This window comes from Lycorma delicatula, chromosome 9 (assembly GCF_047948215.1).
Source record: "Lycorma delicatula isolate Av1 chromosome 9, ASM4794821v1, whole genome shotgun sequence".
NCBI lineage: Eukaryota > Metazoa > Arthropoda > Insecta > Hemiptera > Fulgoridae > Lycorma > Lycorma delicatula.
In genome coordinates, this window is record NC_134463.1 from 70,397,081 (window position 1) to 70,414,950 (window position 17,870).

The following is a 17,870-nucleotide window of genomic DNA, read 5'->3' on the forward strand; positions in this document are numbered from 1 at the left end:
TACTATTAATCTGAGGCCTAAAATTGCTTCCCTTGTCCCTATACTTTTCCTGAAACCAAATTGGTCTTCTCCTAACACTTCTTCCACTCTCCTCTCAATTCTTCTGTATAAAATTCTAGTTAAGATTTTTGATGCATGACTAGTTAAACTAATTGTTCTGTATTCTTCACATTTATCTGCCCCTGCTTTCTTTGGTATCATAACTATAACACTTTTTTTGAAGTCTGATGGAAATTCCCCATTTTCATAAATATTACACACCAGTTTGTATAATCTATCAATCGCTTCCTCACCTGCACTGCGCAGTAATTCTACAGGTATTCCGTCTATTCCAGGAGCCTTTCTGCCATTTAAATCTTTTAATGCTCTCTTAAATTCAGATCTCAGTATTGTTTCTCCCATTTGATCTTCCTCAACTTCCTCTTCTTCCTCTATAACACCATTTTCTAATTCATTTCCTCCGTATAACTCTTCAATATATTCCACCCATCTATCGACTTTACCTTTCGTATTATATATTGGTGTACCATCTTTGTTTAACACATTATTACATTTTAATTTATGTACCCCAAAATTTTCCTTAACTTTCCTGTATGCTCCGTCTATTTTACCAATGTTCATTTCTCTTTCCACTTCTGAACACTTTTCTTTAATCCACTCTTCTTTCACCAGTTTGCACTTCCTGTTTATAGCATTTCTTAATTGCCGATAGTTCCTTTTACTTTCTTCATCACTAGCATTCTTATATTTTCTACGTTCATCCATCAGCTGCAATATATCGTCTGAAACCCAAGGTTTTCTACCAGTTCTCTTTATTCCGCCTAAGTTTGCTTCTGCTGATTTAAGAATTTCCTTTTTAACATTCTCCCATTCTTCTTCTACATTTTCTACCTTATCTTTTTTACTCAGACCTCTTGCGATGTCCTCCTCAAAAATCTTCTTTACCTCCTCTTCCTCAAGCTTCTCTAAATTCCACCGATTCATCTGACACCTTTTCTTCAGGTTTTTAAACCCCAATCTACATTTCATTATCACCAAATTATGGTCGCTATCAATGTCTGCTCCAGGGTAAGTTTTGCAGTCAACGAGTTGATTTCTAAATCTTTGCTTAACCATGATATAATCTATCTGATACCTTGCAGTATCGCCTGGCTTTTTCCAAGTGTATATTCTTCTATTATGATTTTTAAATTGGGTGTTGGCAATTACTAAATTATACTTCGTGCAAAACTCTATAAGTCGGTCCCCTCTTTCATTCCTTTTGCCCAGCCCGTATTCACCCACTATATTTCCTTCCTTGCCTTTTCCAATGCTTGCATTCCAATCTCCAACTATTATTAAATTTTCATCTCCTTTTACGTGTTTAATTGCTTCATCAATCTCTTCGTATACACACTCTACCTCATCATCATCATGGGCGCTTGTAGGCATATAAACGTTAACAATCGTTGTCGGTTTAGGTTTTGATTTTATCCTTATTACAATGATTCTATCGCTATGCGTTTTGAAATACTCCACTCTCTTCCCTATCTTCTTGTTCATCACGAAACCTACTCCTGCCTGCCCATTATTTGACGCTGAGTTAATTACTCTAAAATCACCTGACCAAAAGTCGCCTTCCTCTTCCCACCGAACCTCACTAATTCCTACTATATCCACATTCACCCTATCCATTTCCCTTTTTAAATTTTCTAGCCTACCAACCTTTTTTAAGCTTCTAACATTCCACGCTCCGACTCGTAGAATGTTATTTTTTAATTTTCTGGTGACCCCTTCCTTAGTAGTCCCCACCCGGAGATCCGAACGGGGGACTATTTTACCTCCGGAATATTTTACCAAGGAAGGCGCCTCCATTATTGTTATGTGAAAATGCAGAGCCACATTTTCTTGGAAAAAAAAAAGCAGCTGTAGTTTTCCATTGCTTTCAGCTGCGCAGTACTCAGAGGACTGAGTGATGTTGATACGGCCGTTTAAGTCGTCCTGACTCACGCCCCTAACAACTACTGAAAGAGCTGCTGCCCTCTTTCAGGAATCATTCCTTAGTCTGGCTCTCAACAGATACCTCTCCGATATGGTTGCACCTTCGGTCCAGCTACTCTGTATCCCTGAGCACTCAAGCCCCCTCACCAACGGCAAGGTCTCATGATTCATAGAGGAGGTAAAGATGAATATGAATTGCTAAATAAAGGACTAAAACATAATATAAAAAATTCTAACATTGAAAAAAAATATTTAACAAAACATTATAGATTACAGAATGCAATAGAATACCAATAGAAGAACAGATGCATGAAAGACATTTAATAACAAAACAAATTTAAAAAAAAAAAAAAAATATTAAAAAAATAACCAACAAAAATTAAATATATGTAAAACGAGACAAAAATACACAAAAAATAAAAAATAACATAATAAAGAAACTAAAAAAAAATAATGCACTAATTACTAAAGCAGACAAAAGAAATGCAGTAGTTATCACTATAATTAAATGTCTTTGCAAAATCTTAACAAAACCAACTAAGAAGTAAGATTTTTAACGAATGGAGGTGGGAAGAGTGAGAGAGGAAAAAATAAACTTACTAATAATTGAACGTTGTTTTTCTTCAGATTTTAACATCTCATTTTTATTCTGATTAACAACTGTTCTAAGTGCTTCCTTATGCACTTCTTCCATCGCAATTATTTTTTTAGTAGATTCCTCTTCACATGATTTTAAATCTTTTGAATGTTGTTCAGTTATTTTTTGTAATCTTTCTTCATAATCTTTCAACATTTTTGTTTCTAATTCATGGCAATTTAAAAAGTTCTCTTCAGTCATTACATTTTTATTTTCTTTTTTAATGCTAATATACTTATTTAAATTATCCAACGTTTCTTTTAATTTCAGTTCCTGAAAAAAGAATGACACATGTAAGAACAATACAATTTCCATTAAAACAAATAGCCAAACACCTTTTGGAATTTCAGTTTGCAAAAACTGAATAATTTTACATTGCATTAATTATCCATTGAACATAAGCGGTAGGCAATAATTTTTGTATTATGGTTGTAGTCTGTGTAGAGAGTTTACTGCAGTTATGTAAATGCTACGCTAGCCCGAAGATATTAAACCGGTTACCAACAAAAATTTCATTGACTCAGTTTCTTCAACCATAATACAAAAATTATTGCCTATGAAACTGAGCCAATGAAATTTTTGTTGGTAACTAGTTTAATATTTTCAGGACTAGCGTAGTATTTACATAACTGCAGTAAACTGTCTACACAGACTACGGTTGCATAAACTCGCTTTAGAACTTATCATTTGAGTACTATCATCTTGTCAACGTGACTAATATAATTCTTTCCCGACAGGTACTGCACTTTATTGGCTTTAAAATGAACTATTTGCACTACTGATAGGGTTGCAGCTAACAGCTGAAAACAGAGAGAATAAATTTATGTTACCAGTGTTCCAAAACTAGGTTCTGTAAGTTTTATTGAACTCTAGTAAAAATGGCTGATTCATCAGGTTTGTTTTATTTGTTTCTTCAGGATTTATTTCTTCTTGTGAAAGCTGTACTAATGCCCAAAATTAATGAACATATAGTGAATGAAACAAATACTTATTTTACCAAAGCCTCTGAACAAACCGATCTTGCTCATTCAAATTTACAACGATGGAAATCAACCGACATAGATGAACTGTATACATTTTTGAGTTTGACCATGCTTATGCCAAGAAAAAAGAAAAATTCTATAAAAGAGAACTGGTCAACAGACAGGCTATTACACTCCCCAATATTTTCTGAAACGAATGGTTAGAGCAAGATGTTTGAACATTCTTAATATGCTTCATTTTGTCAGTTATAAAGATTAATCACTTGGCTTCCATCTTTTCAAAATTCAAGAATTATTAGATAAATTAAAATAAAAACTTCTCAAATGTGTTATATCCTTTTCAAAATATAGTAATTTACGAGTCCTTAGTTTTGTTTAAAGGAAAACTTAATTTTGTTTATGTTTATAATAAAAATTGTGTTTTAAAACTTGTTTACAGAAAAAAGTTTTAAATTTTAAATAAATTAAAATAATTTTCATTCCTAGTGATTCTGAAGTGATAAATCATACAGATAATGATGAGTAACTTACTGCATAAAGATGAGTAACTTTAATAAAATAATTTAGTCTGAGCATGAACTAGGATTTACAGTATGTTAGTTCTGAAAAGGTTAAAAGTTATGTGCAAGTTTTAAGCTGCTGTTGATAACAAAAAACTCATTGTAATCCATATCTGAGATAGCTTTGATGCCTGTAATGGTGTACACATTATACCATTACAGGCATCATTTTTTGTTATCTTCATAACTTAAAAAAGCAAAACAGAAACAAATTAGGCAGTACCTTTTGAACTATGCAAATCAAAATGAATACAGCATTCATATAGAATTATATTTCAGTGAACTATGCACAATAAATAGATCATTAGTTATTATATTTACATTTTTCTTTTAACATATTATATTTTAACTGTTTTCTTATTTATAAAAGTAATATATGTTAAATTACAGAAATACAGATGAACCAGCCCTACAAAATAATCTAACTTAGGTAGATCAGAGTGATTTTGAACAGAATCCTCCCAAAGTTCTTAATTTTGGGAAAACCTCAAAATTTAAAAACTGGTATTATTTCAAAACATCTAACATTAAAATTTAATGGAAGATGAGACTAAAATACAGTAATCCTCAATTTATGATCATTTACATAACAACACCTCTTAACATAGTAAAAATAAGTAAATAGTTATTTACAACATTCTTGCAATATTATAGTAATATGAAAATATGTTAATGAACACACACGTAAGCATATGGTGTTTAGTAATAAAACTGTGTTGTAGTCATTTTTTTATTAACTCCTTGAATCTAAAAATCACTTCTTCCTTCCAGCTAAATGTTTTTGGATCTAATACAGATTTTACAATTTCACTTTCATTAAATTTTATATATAATACAGCGTTTATTAATATGAATATTTTACACTATGTAATTAAGATTAAAATTTTTTTATGCTGACCTAATCAATCTTTCTAAAGATTTGCCATACAATTTTAATAAAAGATTTTTGTTTCCATGTCTATGTAATGAGTGTATCATTTCATATTTTTATATTACTTTATCTGTAGGCATACAAGTTTCTAGTGGTATAATAGAAGTAATTAGTTCTACATCAATGCCATCAAATTAAATACAATGTAATTAATCAACTTGTATGATGACTTAATCAGTCAATTATTTATTCAAAACCATTAAAATTATTCAGATGAACAACTACAAGAAATTGAAGAAGCATTCTATATCTACAATAGGTAGTTTGATTGATTTAGTTCATATCTTCCATGACTAAATTAACTATTTCAACATAAATTTGTTCCAAACTGTCTGTATTAGTGATTCATATGAAAATTATAAAAGAAGTAACATATTTATATCATACAAAGTATTGGCATAATTTAAATCTATATTTTTATTTTTCTAGCTTTTAATGTTATTTAAAAATGAAGTTCACAAGATCTGATTTATATTAAAAATTTCTAGATAAACAGTATTCTATATTAATGTTCAAGCAATTAAAATAAAAAAATATCACAAAACTAAATCACAATAACATATTTGTAACATGCAAATTAACTAGTGGGAAATTTACAATTTAATTTTTCCTAATAATACTTACTTTTAGTACAAATCAAAATATTCAAAATTATACATGAGTTCTTGTTCAAGCACAACTGATCCCAATAATTGGAAATAACAAAATCAAATTTTATAAAAATAAAATTGCATAAAAAAAGATTAAAAGAAAAAACATATTAACAAACTCCACACACAATTGGTACACTTGTTTAAGGTACAAATTTAAAAAAATAAAGATTACATTTAAAAATTGTTGAATTATATCTAATAATAAAGCAAATTATTACTTTTATTACTGTAAATTACTGATACAATCTTTTTTTTTTAATCAATTATACGTAACTAGAATCATGAACAAATTAATGTGAGAAATTAAGGAAATTGTTTCACAGAAATTATACAGTTGATAAATATATTAACAAATCTTTTGAAAATTATTTTCAAAGAGAAATGTTAACAGTAAGACAAAATTACATAAGTCAATCTATTCTAGTGCTGTTCTTGTATTAGTTAAACCAATTAATTAGATCACTATATCACAAATACTACCTTTTTTAAAAAAAAAACTATGTACATTATGTATATTTAAAAAGATCTTAATTTTAAATTGTAAAATATATATAACTGTTAGTTAATAAAAAGAGTGAGAAGTTTGTTGATATTCCTATTGAATGTGTGAAACAAATTGTTTCACCACAAATCTATGTTTGCCACGATTTAACTGATTATTTTTTTAAATGTTATTGTTAAATCTTACATATTTGAAAATTTCACTTCATACATGTTAAAGCGCATTTCATTTATAATTATAAGACAAAAAACATTTAAAATAAGGAGGAATAAACAAATATAAGTCTTCTAATAATGAGTAATCTACAACATTAATATGGAAATTATACCTACAAACACAGGTTGTGGTATTAGCTCGCAAATGATTAAAATTAAAATTGCAATTGAAAAAATGAAATATTATATTACCTTATATAATTAGATTATTAGCTATATTACCTTATCCTGAATTAAAACATTTAAAATATCGATTTCTTTTTCTTTTTTATTTATTTCAGAAGTGAAATCAGCTCTTAATTTCTTTTCTGACTTAATTAGCCTATCTTCTGATATTTTCAACTCATTTTTCAATCTATCTATCTCATTTTTATGCTGTATACTAACGGATATAAACTCCTCTTTTAAACGAGTGCATTCAGCTTCCTGTAAATATTAAATTAAAATCTTTTACAATTGTTCTGTAGTTTATAAATAAATATGAAAACTGAGTAATAAAGAGTATTATTGATACAGATTAACCTTATAAAGCATAAAAGATATATTTATTTTATGTTAATCAGAGATAACTATTTACAAATTATAACAAGTTTTCAATTGTGTACAGTTGGCTGTGAAACGAGTGATTTTGACTTTGTATATTTTTAATGGAAGTAACTTTATGTTCAAGGAATAACTCTAAAGATAAAATTTTACAGCTGACATAAAGTGGTTACTTTTAATTGTACCTTACAGCAATATTTGAAAGCTGATTAAAAAATGAAATGTCAGGTGGCATTAGAGTGTATCAAATAAAATGAAAGTGGAAACAGTGAAAGTATTAATTTAACCGTAAAATTGTTTTATTCAACTTCATGCTATGCTGGATGTCATCTAAAATACATTCTGATCAAAATTAAAAAAAAAAAATCTTTCAATTTTATTACTTACTTTAGAAATAGTTTCTTGAGTTCTATCAGCAGACTGACTATTCTGTAATTTATTTAGTTTACTTTCAAGCTGTTCTTTATCTGTTTTATAGTTTGATAACAATTCATCTTTCACTTTGATTTCATTTTTAAAAACATCAATTTGTGATGAAAAATGTTTAAATCGATTACTAAAGTCATGGTTTAATTCTTTTTCAACTTCAAGTTGTTTATTAAGCGAGTCTTTTTCAGCTCTTAACTGAATATACAATTCTTTTAATTCATTGCATTCTTTTATTTTTTGTTCTAGTATTACCCTGGAACATAAACAGAAAATAAGTAATAAATATATTTTAATTATTAATTAATAATTTCTACTCCTTAAACTGATTTCTGTAAATAATTTGTAGTTTCAATTTATGTTCCTTGACAAAAATTACTTAAGCATTTTATGATATATTTGTACATCATCATTACATGGAATGTGTAAGTTATTCAGAAAATCAAATTTATTTGTTTATTTACTATGCAAATTGAGTGAGAAATTTCATTTAGTTTTTTTTTAAATGCAGAAAAAATATAAAATTATAAAAAAATAAGATTCTAGTTGGGAGTTGGACCCAGGACTACTAATCTTGAGTGTGTAATAACTGAGTGTCCTATAAGAAGTAGTGAATCAAATATTGTGTGAAATGAGGAGGGCTGCTGATCAGTCAACACACACCCTCAATTAACAACACCAGTAAAATAAAAAAATCACAAAATATATAATATGTTATGCTTATAACATTATAGATCTTTTGTGTATTTGTTTATGCTATCTCCAGAATTTTGTTTTTGTTTTCAGTCATTTGACAGGTTTGATATAGCTCTCCAAGCTTCTCTATCTAATGCTAGTCGTTTCATTTTGGTATACTCCTACATCCTACATCCCTAACAATCTGTTTTCCATATTCTAAATGTTGCCTACCTGCACAAGTTTTCCCATCTGTCATTTGTCCCTCCAATATCAAAAAGACTATTCTGGGATGCTGTAAGATGTGGCCTATAAGTCTACCTTCTTTTAGCTAGATTTTTCCAAATGCTTCTTTCTTTATCAATCTGCTTCTTCATACCTCTTCATTTGTCACTTATCCACCCATCTGATTTTTAACATTCTTCTATAGCACCACATTTCAAAAGCTTATAATCTTTTCTTCTCAGGTACTCTGATCGTACAAGTTTTACTTCCATATAAAGCCATGCTACAAATATATACTTTAAAAAATGCTTTCCTGACATTTAAATTAATTTTTGATGTAAGCAAATTATATTTCTAACTGAAAGCTACTTTTGCCTGTGCTATTTGGCATTTTATATCACTCCTGCTTCATCCATCTTCAGTAATTCTACTTTCCAAATAACAAAACTCTTCTACCTCCATAATCTTTTCTCATCCATTTTTATATTCAGTGGTCCATTTACTTTATTTCTACTGCATTTCATTATTTTCGTTTTGTTGTTTATTTTCGTGTGGTAGTTCTTGCATTGGAATTCATCCATGCCATTCATTGTTTCTTATATCATCAATTGAATTACTATATGATCAGCAAATCATAGCATCTTTACCTTTTTGCCTTGCACCGTTAGTCTGGAACTAAATCATTCTTTAACATCATTAACTGCTAGTTCTATGTAAAGATTAAAAGTAACGGGGATAGGAACATCCTTGTTTGATTCCTTTTTTATTACTGCTTCTTTCTTATGGTTTTCAGTTACTACTGTTGCAGTTTGGTTCCTGTAAATATTAGCAATTGTTCTTCTATCTCTGTACTTGAACCCTAAATTTTTTTAAAATGCTGAACATTTTATTCCGGTCTATGTTATCAAAAGCTTTTTCTAGGTCTATAAATACCATGTATGTTGGTTTGTCCATGTATGTTTGTTTTGTAATCTTCCTTCTACTATTAATCTGAGCGCTAAATTTCTTTGTCCCTATATATTTGCTGAAACCAAATTGGTCTTCTACTAACACTTCCTCTACTTTCCTCTCAATTCTTTTGTACAGAATTCTGATTAAAATTTTTGATGCCCAAGCAGTTAAGTTAATTGTTCTGTATTCTTCACATTTATCTGATCCTGCTTTCTTTTGTATCATGACAATAACAGTCTTTTTGAAGTCTGACGGAACTTCCCCTTTTTTGTAAATATTACACATCAGTTTGCACAATCTGTCTATTGCTTCCTCACCTGCACTGTGTGGTAATTATGCAGCTATCATATATATAACAGGAGCCTTTCTGCTATTCAAATTCTTTAATGCTCTATTAAATTCACATCGCAGAATTTTATATCCATTTTCATCATCTTCGACTTCCTCTTCTTCCTCTAGAACACCAGTCTCTAATTCATTTCCTCTATATAACTCTTCTCTATATTCCACCTACCTATCAATCTTCTTTTGAATTATTAATCAGTGTACCATCTTTATTTAACACATCATTAGATTTTAACTTATATAACACAAAATTCTTCTTAACTTTCCTGTATGCTCTGTCTGTTTTACCAATGATTATTTCTCTTTCCACTTCTGAATGCTCTTCTTTTGCTAATTTGCACTTCCTCTTTATAGTATTCTTTAACTGGTGATAGTTCCTTTTACCTTCTTCATCACTAGCATTCTTATACTTTCTACACTCATCCATCAGCTGCAACATATCTTCTGACGTCCAAGGTTTTCTTACAGTTCTCTTCGTTCCGTTTAAGTTCACTTCTCCTGGTTTAAGAATTTCCTCCTTTAACATTCTCCCACTTTTCTTCTATATTCTCTACCTTATCTTTTTTACTCTGACCTCCTCAAAAATCTTCTTTACCTTCTCTTCCTCAAGCTTCTCTAAATGCCGCCAATTCATCTGACACCTTTTCTTCAGGTTTTTAAACTCCTATCTACATTTCATTATCATTAAATTATGATTACTATCAATGTCTGCTCCTGGATATGCTTTGCAGTCAATGAGTAGATGTCTCCAGAATAACACATCCCAACTGTGTATAACCTGTACCACATTTTAACAACAGTGAGAGGAAAGATTCAACAATATCAAAATGAATCTGCATGTTCAGTGCATTAGCTGATCATAACTTATCTGGGTAAGTAAACCTGGAATTCAGCTGAACTTAAGAGGATTTCATCCTATCGGATGAAGAATATGAAGGCTATGATTCAGATAAGATAGATGTTATATATTATAATACATTAAAGTGTTAAATAAATAAAATATTATAAAAAAATCTGTATAATAAATTTTTAAATCAAACATATTCTAAGACAGAAAAATAGCAAAAGTTTTTCTAAGAAGATCGAAATCTAGGAAAATTATAATTTCCGAAGTGATTTTGCTTGATTTCCTGTTTATTTAAACATAATTTAGATTAAAACTTCAATGGTTCTGACAGCAGGACAATAAGTAATCATGTAATTTCTGCGCCATACTGGAAACCAATAACAACTTAAAATTTATTAACAGTCCATAGTAATGCACAGAACTTTCATAATGATTAAGCATTAAATGTGGGATTTACTCCACAGTTAGTTAATAATGCCTAGGTAATATCACTAATTTATTTATTAATATTGCTGTGTTCCTGATTACATTATGTAATTATTCTGATATTTTTATTTTTTTTTTGTTACTTTTTGGTTTGTTCTAATAGTTACTAACCTTTTATTTGAAACATTTGTCTCTTTTTCTCTCTACAAACATGAAAGAAACTCTCTCATTTTCTCTCTAGAAAGAACCCAGCTGCTTCCTCCTGTAGATCTGTTAATAGATTGCCATACATATTCATCATATTTTAATTTTAATATGGTATATGGTTTTCAACTTTATCAAACAACAAAAGATAATTTTATTTGTAATATCCATACAAATTATCAATCTCAATTCTTCTCTAAAAATCCTATAATTTATCTTATAATAAGTCACTCAACACAATCAGAACATATTTGACTAAGTGTCATACTGGTATCCTCAGGAATAGAAACAATTTTCGAACGCTTTCATGGAATTATATCCATTATTATATCAACACATACAGAACAAAAAAATATGAAAATATGATTTTGTAATAAAAAATGAAATAAACTTTCACAAAACATTATTTATAATATGAAAATTCCTAAATAATCAAGAACAATAACCTCACATTACACAGATGGTTTTAAAAAAGGCAGTGGTCAAGCAGTCTAGTCATAACATAGAAATAAACAAAAAATTACCCGAGTTCGGATTAATTTGCATGCTTATTGTAAATCAATGACCATAACAACAATATACTTTGGTCACATACCATCTCTTCACAATGGTTCATCTAATACAGCACGAGGCCGTTTTCTTATACCCTGTGGGATAGAGTCCTCTTGGCAGATGTCCCAGAGATGGCTGTGTTCAGACACGGCCACTTTCCAGAACAGTCTACGTACCTGTGCCACTCGGATACGGTGTGTAGTCCCGCATCGTGGCATTTCTGATGAACTACAATTCTCCAAATATCATCTGCAACGCTGTTTTGGATGGCTTCTAATTTCTTTTGAAGCGTGGAGTTCAACAAAGCTCCCCAAGTTGGGTAAGCATATGTTAGAATCAGCAGGATGTATAGCCGAAAAATGAGCAGTTTGGTCGTCAGAGGATACGGGCTGGCACTGTTCAGTACTGGGTATAGTGAGGTCCTGACGGCCTTGGCCCTTTGGGTCACATATTTAACAGGTTCTCCTAAGGTAAGCCGTTTATCCAGGACTACTTCCAAGTTCTTGACTGTTTTCCCATAGGGGATTTTCTCTCCTGAGATTTCCCCTGCCTGATTGTAGCACATGTCTTGTATGTGAACATCACTGCCACTGATTTTTCACCGTTGACCTTGATTCTTCACCTATTGAGCCACGGATCTACTAGATCCAATTGCTTTTGGAGTCTCAATCACGTAATCTACACTTCTGGATTCATAATAATATGCCGTGTCGTCTGCATATAGAGCTGTTTTGACTCCTTCCAACAGTGGCATATCATTGACGTAGGCCATGTACAAGAACGGAGAAAGCACTGTTCCTTGAGGGACTCCAACGGCTATGTTTCTGGTAGAGATTGTTCCCCCTATGCGTTCAACAAATTGTCGGTCTAGTAAATAAGACCATATCAATTTGACATAGTGACAGGGAATCATCGTATGCGTGAGTTTATGTAGCAAGCCGCTATGCCAAACTTTGTCAAAGGCTTTAGCTACATTTAGAAAAATGGTTGCAGTTACCGCTTTTCTATTTAGGCCTCTGACAAGAATGTCAATTATTTTAATCAGTTGGAGGGACATCAAGTGACCCTCCCTGAACCCAAATTACTCAGGCCGTACTTCTTTTCCAAAATGTCGCCTAAGTCTCTCCCGGAAAATCCTTTCTAATAGCTTTGACAACACTGGTAATAAGGAGATCAACCTGTAACTCTGGGGAAAGAGCAGACTTTTCCCACGTTTGGTTAGGCATACCACCTTTGCAGTTTTCCAGCAATTCAAAAAATATCTAACGTACAAAATTGACATGAATATTGTGGTTATGGTCGCTATAAGAGCAGGTGGAACATTCCGAAATGCGTGGGCACCGATCCCATCAACACCTGAGGCCTTGTCGGTGCTTGTGATTTTGATTGCTGCGAAAACCTCTGCTTCAGTGACTTGGTCTATTTTTAGTGGGGCGTCCTCCACCTGTGCTAAATAATATAAGAGGAAGGACTCCACCTCAATTGTGTGGTTGTCGTTCGGGGTGGGAGGGGAGTTTGGAGTAAATTGGTTTTCCAGGGTGTGCCCTGGAAACCTCTGCCCTGTCCAACTCCGAATATGCCAGAAGGCCTCGTTGCCCCACAACCGGGTGGTGAGGCTTCTTTCCGTCTTGTAGTTTTTTGTTTAAAACCAACTGCTGTATCAACCTAATTTTTAAATAAATATAAATATTTTGGCATGATCTTGAATCAAAGATATGTTAATTCACTGAATTACCAAAGAATATTTCGGTTTTTAATTATCAAAATAAAATCTCAATTGTTAAAAACAATATTGATTTTCATAATTAAAAAAACATAAAATATGAAAAATATTCATTTTGAAAACCATACTCTTTACAGTTTACAATAAATGCTACCTTATTTTTTGTATATCCACAATGTAAATAATAATACTAATAACAAAAGTCTCTTTGAAGGTGCAAAGGAGTTCTTACTTTATAATGGCTTCTATTCTTTTCAACCAAAAGAGGAAAACAGTCAAACAAAAATTACAAAAAATGTAAGAAAACAATGATTAAAAGCTTACCTGTGCTCTACTTCTTTTGCCTCAACCTGTCTTTTAACCATTTTTTCAATTTCTTCTTCTATTAAATAATTATTTTTTGTTTCTTTATCAGATACAAGTTTCTCTTGTGCTAAAAGTAACAATTTCTCAGTTTCAGTAAGTTTTAATTTTAATGCTTCTTTCTCTTTTTCAATTATATCAATTCTTTTTCTTTCACTTTCTAATTCTTCACTAGCAAAACTCAATGAAGTCTGTATGTGGGCATCACTTCTGTTAGGGTTTTTATGTCCAGAACTATTAGAATTAATTTTTAACTCGGACAACAGTTTTGTCATATCACTCTAAAAATTACACAAACAGAAAAATGTTTTATAAGTATCTGAAGCAATAATAAAGGTAAAGGTTAAGTGCTGATAAGTTATATATGTAACATAATATGGTAGGACTATATAAAAAAGGGAATAAAGATTCAAATAAATCTTGTTCCAATCGATGCTACTTTCTTTACAATTTCCATAGCGTCGTAAATTAAACCATCAGAAATCAACAAATTATGCCTTACATAACTCTTAAACCCTCTGCCAATTGTACGTTATGCAACAGGTCACCACAGTTATTGACGCCTACTAGAATAACATTCACAGAGGTGGTGCAGCTTCTCAAGATTCATCAATAGCGTTAATAATATAAACTCTATTTGTTTTTGATATCATATCAGTAATACTGCAATTATATTTATTAACTAATTTAATATTAGTTGAAATACTTTGGAATATTTCTTGCATTTGCATCTGCAAATTCGTCTGTTAAAGTTACCCTCCTTCTTTTGCAAAGCATTTCCAACTGGGCAGTTGTAACTTTGTTAAAACGCAAGTTATTTAGTAAATCAATGAACTCCATGTCATTTCTTTGTCTCATGTTTATTTTTAGCTTGCAAAATGAAAAGTGATGCCACAAATTAATTTCTGCTTCACACCAAAGAGGTTGAACAAAATACCAATAAATAACTTTTGACTGGAGGCAGCTGCATATCACCAAAAAGGAGCACATAAACTCCACTGAATAACTTATCATTATTAATCAAACACAGAAAATTATGAAATATTAAAAATAAAAAATTGGACCAACATCAAAATGCTCTCTAATAAGTAGAAATAATTTTGTCCAAATACTTAAATTAATTCCTTAGGTACTTTTCTGAATCTGTGCTGAAATATATGATCACACTTATGTGGAACTTGAATGGACCTATAGATGGTGTATAAAAAATGAAGTAATAATTGCAAACAGAAAAGCAATCAAACTACATAAATATGAATTCCATTGATGTAACATCAGTATTAATTTTTATGAAGTATACATATATAGTATTATAGAACAAATTTATATTATATCTAAAAATAAATTTTGGAGAACTAGGTGCCAATTCAAAAAAATGTCTAAGAAATTAATTAAGTATCTGGATGAAATTATTTCTTACTTTTTAGTGCATTTTAGTTCCATTTTTTTATATAATTTTCTTATATTTAATTTGAAGCCACATAGGATGCTCAGAAAAGGAAACAACTTGAATTATAATAATGCATATTTAACTATTTTAGAGAGAGAGAGAGAGAGAGAGAGAGAGAGAAGCGAGAAAGAGCGAGAGAGAGAGAATTCACAACACATATAAATTTAATTTCACAATAGTTGTTGAAAGAAATCTCCTTTATCGTGAATGTCACTGCTTTATAAAATTTTCAATCGCTTTAACTAATATATGTTCATTTTAAAAACCCGATTTTCAATGTTAGTTTCCAGTTCATCAAGTAAGTATATTCTAAACAACTATACTTAAATAGTCAAAACACAAAAAGTCTAATAGAATAATATTTGAAGTTTTTTGGTTTTTGAGATCAAGCAACGATGATATTTTAAAATTATTAGAACAAGCCTAACTCTTCATTAGGAATATGAAGTACAGCACCATCTTGCTGAAACCAACATACCAATTTTTAACTACAAATCTAATATGGCTGAAAATATTCAGTGGTTAACAGTGATGGTTAGCCAAAGCTCTGTTGATTCTATACATTCTTCTTCAAATGGTATGCAAGTGCAATCTGGGTAAATTTCAAATAACCCATTGGGTTGGTCTAGTGGTTAAAATCGTCATCGCAAATCAGCTGATTTCAAAGTTGAGAGTTCTAAGGTTCAATTCCTAGTGAAGGCAGTTACTTTTATACGGATTTGAATACTAGATTGTGGATACTGTTGTTCTTTGTGGTTGGGTTTCAATTAACCACACATCTCAGGAATGGAAAACGTGAGACTGTAAAAGACTACACTTCATTTACATTCATACATACGAGGGTTATTTTTTTTCAAGGTCCGATCAGTCGTGAAATAAAAATCCGCGCAAAAATTGGATGAACCTTTGCGCATATGTGTTGCGCAGCATCTCTAGTATGGTTTTCAATCATGCCGCATCACTTCGTTTAGTTCTGAACACGCAGCTAACACGTAAACATGTCTACAACAATAGCATCTCCCGCCAAGTGTGAAGTGCATGCAGTAATTCAATTTCTTCAGGCTGAGGGGTGTAATGCAGCTGAAATTCACCGACGAATAAGTAATGTGTACGATGAAACTTCAATGAGTGACAGTAAAGTGCGACAATGCTGCAGGACATACAGATGTTCATGATGCAAGCGGTCAGGGAAGGAAGCGAGTGTCAACTGATGATCTCGTTAAGCGAGTGGATGAGGCAATTCAAGAAAATCGTCAGTTCACAGTTTCTCTATTGAGTGATTTGTTTCCTGAAATTTCAAGGTCAGCTCTCTACACCATTGAGTGAGAGACTTCAGTACCGCAAACTGTATCCGAGATGGGTTCTCAAGATGCTGTCCGACAATCACAAAACAATGAGAATGGACACCTCCCTAACGTTTCTCCCATGCTACCACAATGAAGGAGAAGATTTTTTGAACAAAATTGTCACAGGAAACAAGACATGGGTCCATTTCGAAACTGAAGAAACAAAAGAACATTCCAAACAGTGGATGCAATCTCAGTCTCCCAGTAAATCAAAGAAGTTCAAGCGAACCTTCTCCAACAGAAAGTGTAGGGCTACTGTGTTCTGGGACCAGAATGGGGTTCTCTTGGTAGAATTCATGGAACGTGGCACGACCATCACTGCAGCCTCATACTGCGTGACTCTTCAACGTCTACGAAGGGCAATTCAGAATAAGCGGAGAGGAATGTTGTCATCAGGCATTGTCTTTCTCCATGACAATGCTCGGCCGCACACTGCAGCTGTAACAAAGAAGCTCCTGCAGCGTTTTCGTTGGGAAGTGTTTGATCACCCACCATACAACCTGGACTTGGCTCCATCCGATTTTCACCTCTATGCTCACATGAAACGCTGGCTAGGAGGACAACATTTTGGCACAAACATCGACTTGCAGACCAGCGTAGAAACATGGCTGAAAACACAGGCGGCTCCGTTCTATGACGAGGGTATTGGAAAGTTGGTACCACGCTACGACAAATGTCTAAAGGGGAGTGGCGACTATGTAGAGAAATAGCGTAACTATGTAAGTACTTGTTACAAATAACAAATTTTTTATTTTCACTGTGGTTTTAATTTCGTGACTGATCGGACGTTGAAAAAAAAATCCTCGTATCATCCTCTGAAGTAATACGTTACGGTGGTTCTGAAGGCTTAACAGAAAAAGAATACAGGGTAAATTTCAATTCAAACTTGTTTCACATATATGAAAGATTAATACACAAAAGTGTCTACAATAAATACACACTCATCCTTAGAAACAAGAAACCTGAAAAGCACAAAGGAGTGGATACTAAAATGATACTAATTTGTGACAGGGTTACTTCAACTGCAATGTGCTGCTATGTGCACTATGAGTACAGTGCTACCATCTGACAAATAAAGCTACCTTAAAACTTTTACTGCATAAGTTATATAACCTCTTTTTAAGGAGTACATACTTTTTGAAACTTTTACAAAATATTAGTATCTCACTTAACAAACAAAGCTGGTGTTGCATTGGAAAATTCTTAACTTTGTTAAGTAATAAATAATACAAAAATTTAGTTTTATAAATAACATTTAAATTAAGTTAAAGAAATCTACATATATTAACTTTATTTTTTAAAGATAAAAAATACATTATTACATTACAACACA

The 17,870-nt window shown here is 31.6% G+C and overlaps 1 protein-coding gene across 2 annotated transcripts in view; it reads right to left on the minus strand.

Annotated features, from left to right (window-relative positions):
• LOC142330119 (uncharacterized) overlaps nucleotides 1–17,870 on the minus strand; it is an 87,381-nt gene that overhangs the window by 19,510 nt on the left and 50,001 nt on the right. Inside the window, exons 11-14 of one of the 2 annotated variants that reach the window (XM_075375202.1) lie at nucleotides 13,703–14,022; nucleotides 7,392–7,686; nucleotides 6,684–6,887; nucleotides 2,581–2,890 (exon numbers count right to left, since the gene is read on the minus strand). In XM_075375202.1, coding sequence (XP_075231317.1) covers nucleotides 2,581–2,890; nucleotides 6,684–6,887; nucleotides 7,392–7,686; nucleotides 13,703–14,022 — 1,129 coding nt within the window. The remainder of the gene's footprint in view (nucleotides 1–2,580; nucleotides 2,891–6,683; nucleotides 6,888–7,391; nucleotides 7,687–13,702; nucleotides 14,023–17,870) is intronic. The other variant, XM_075375203.1, reaches the window with a different exon arrangement.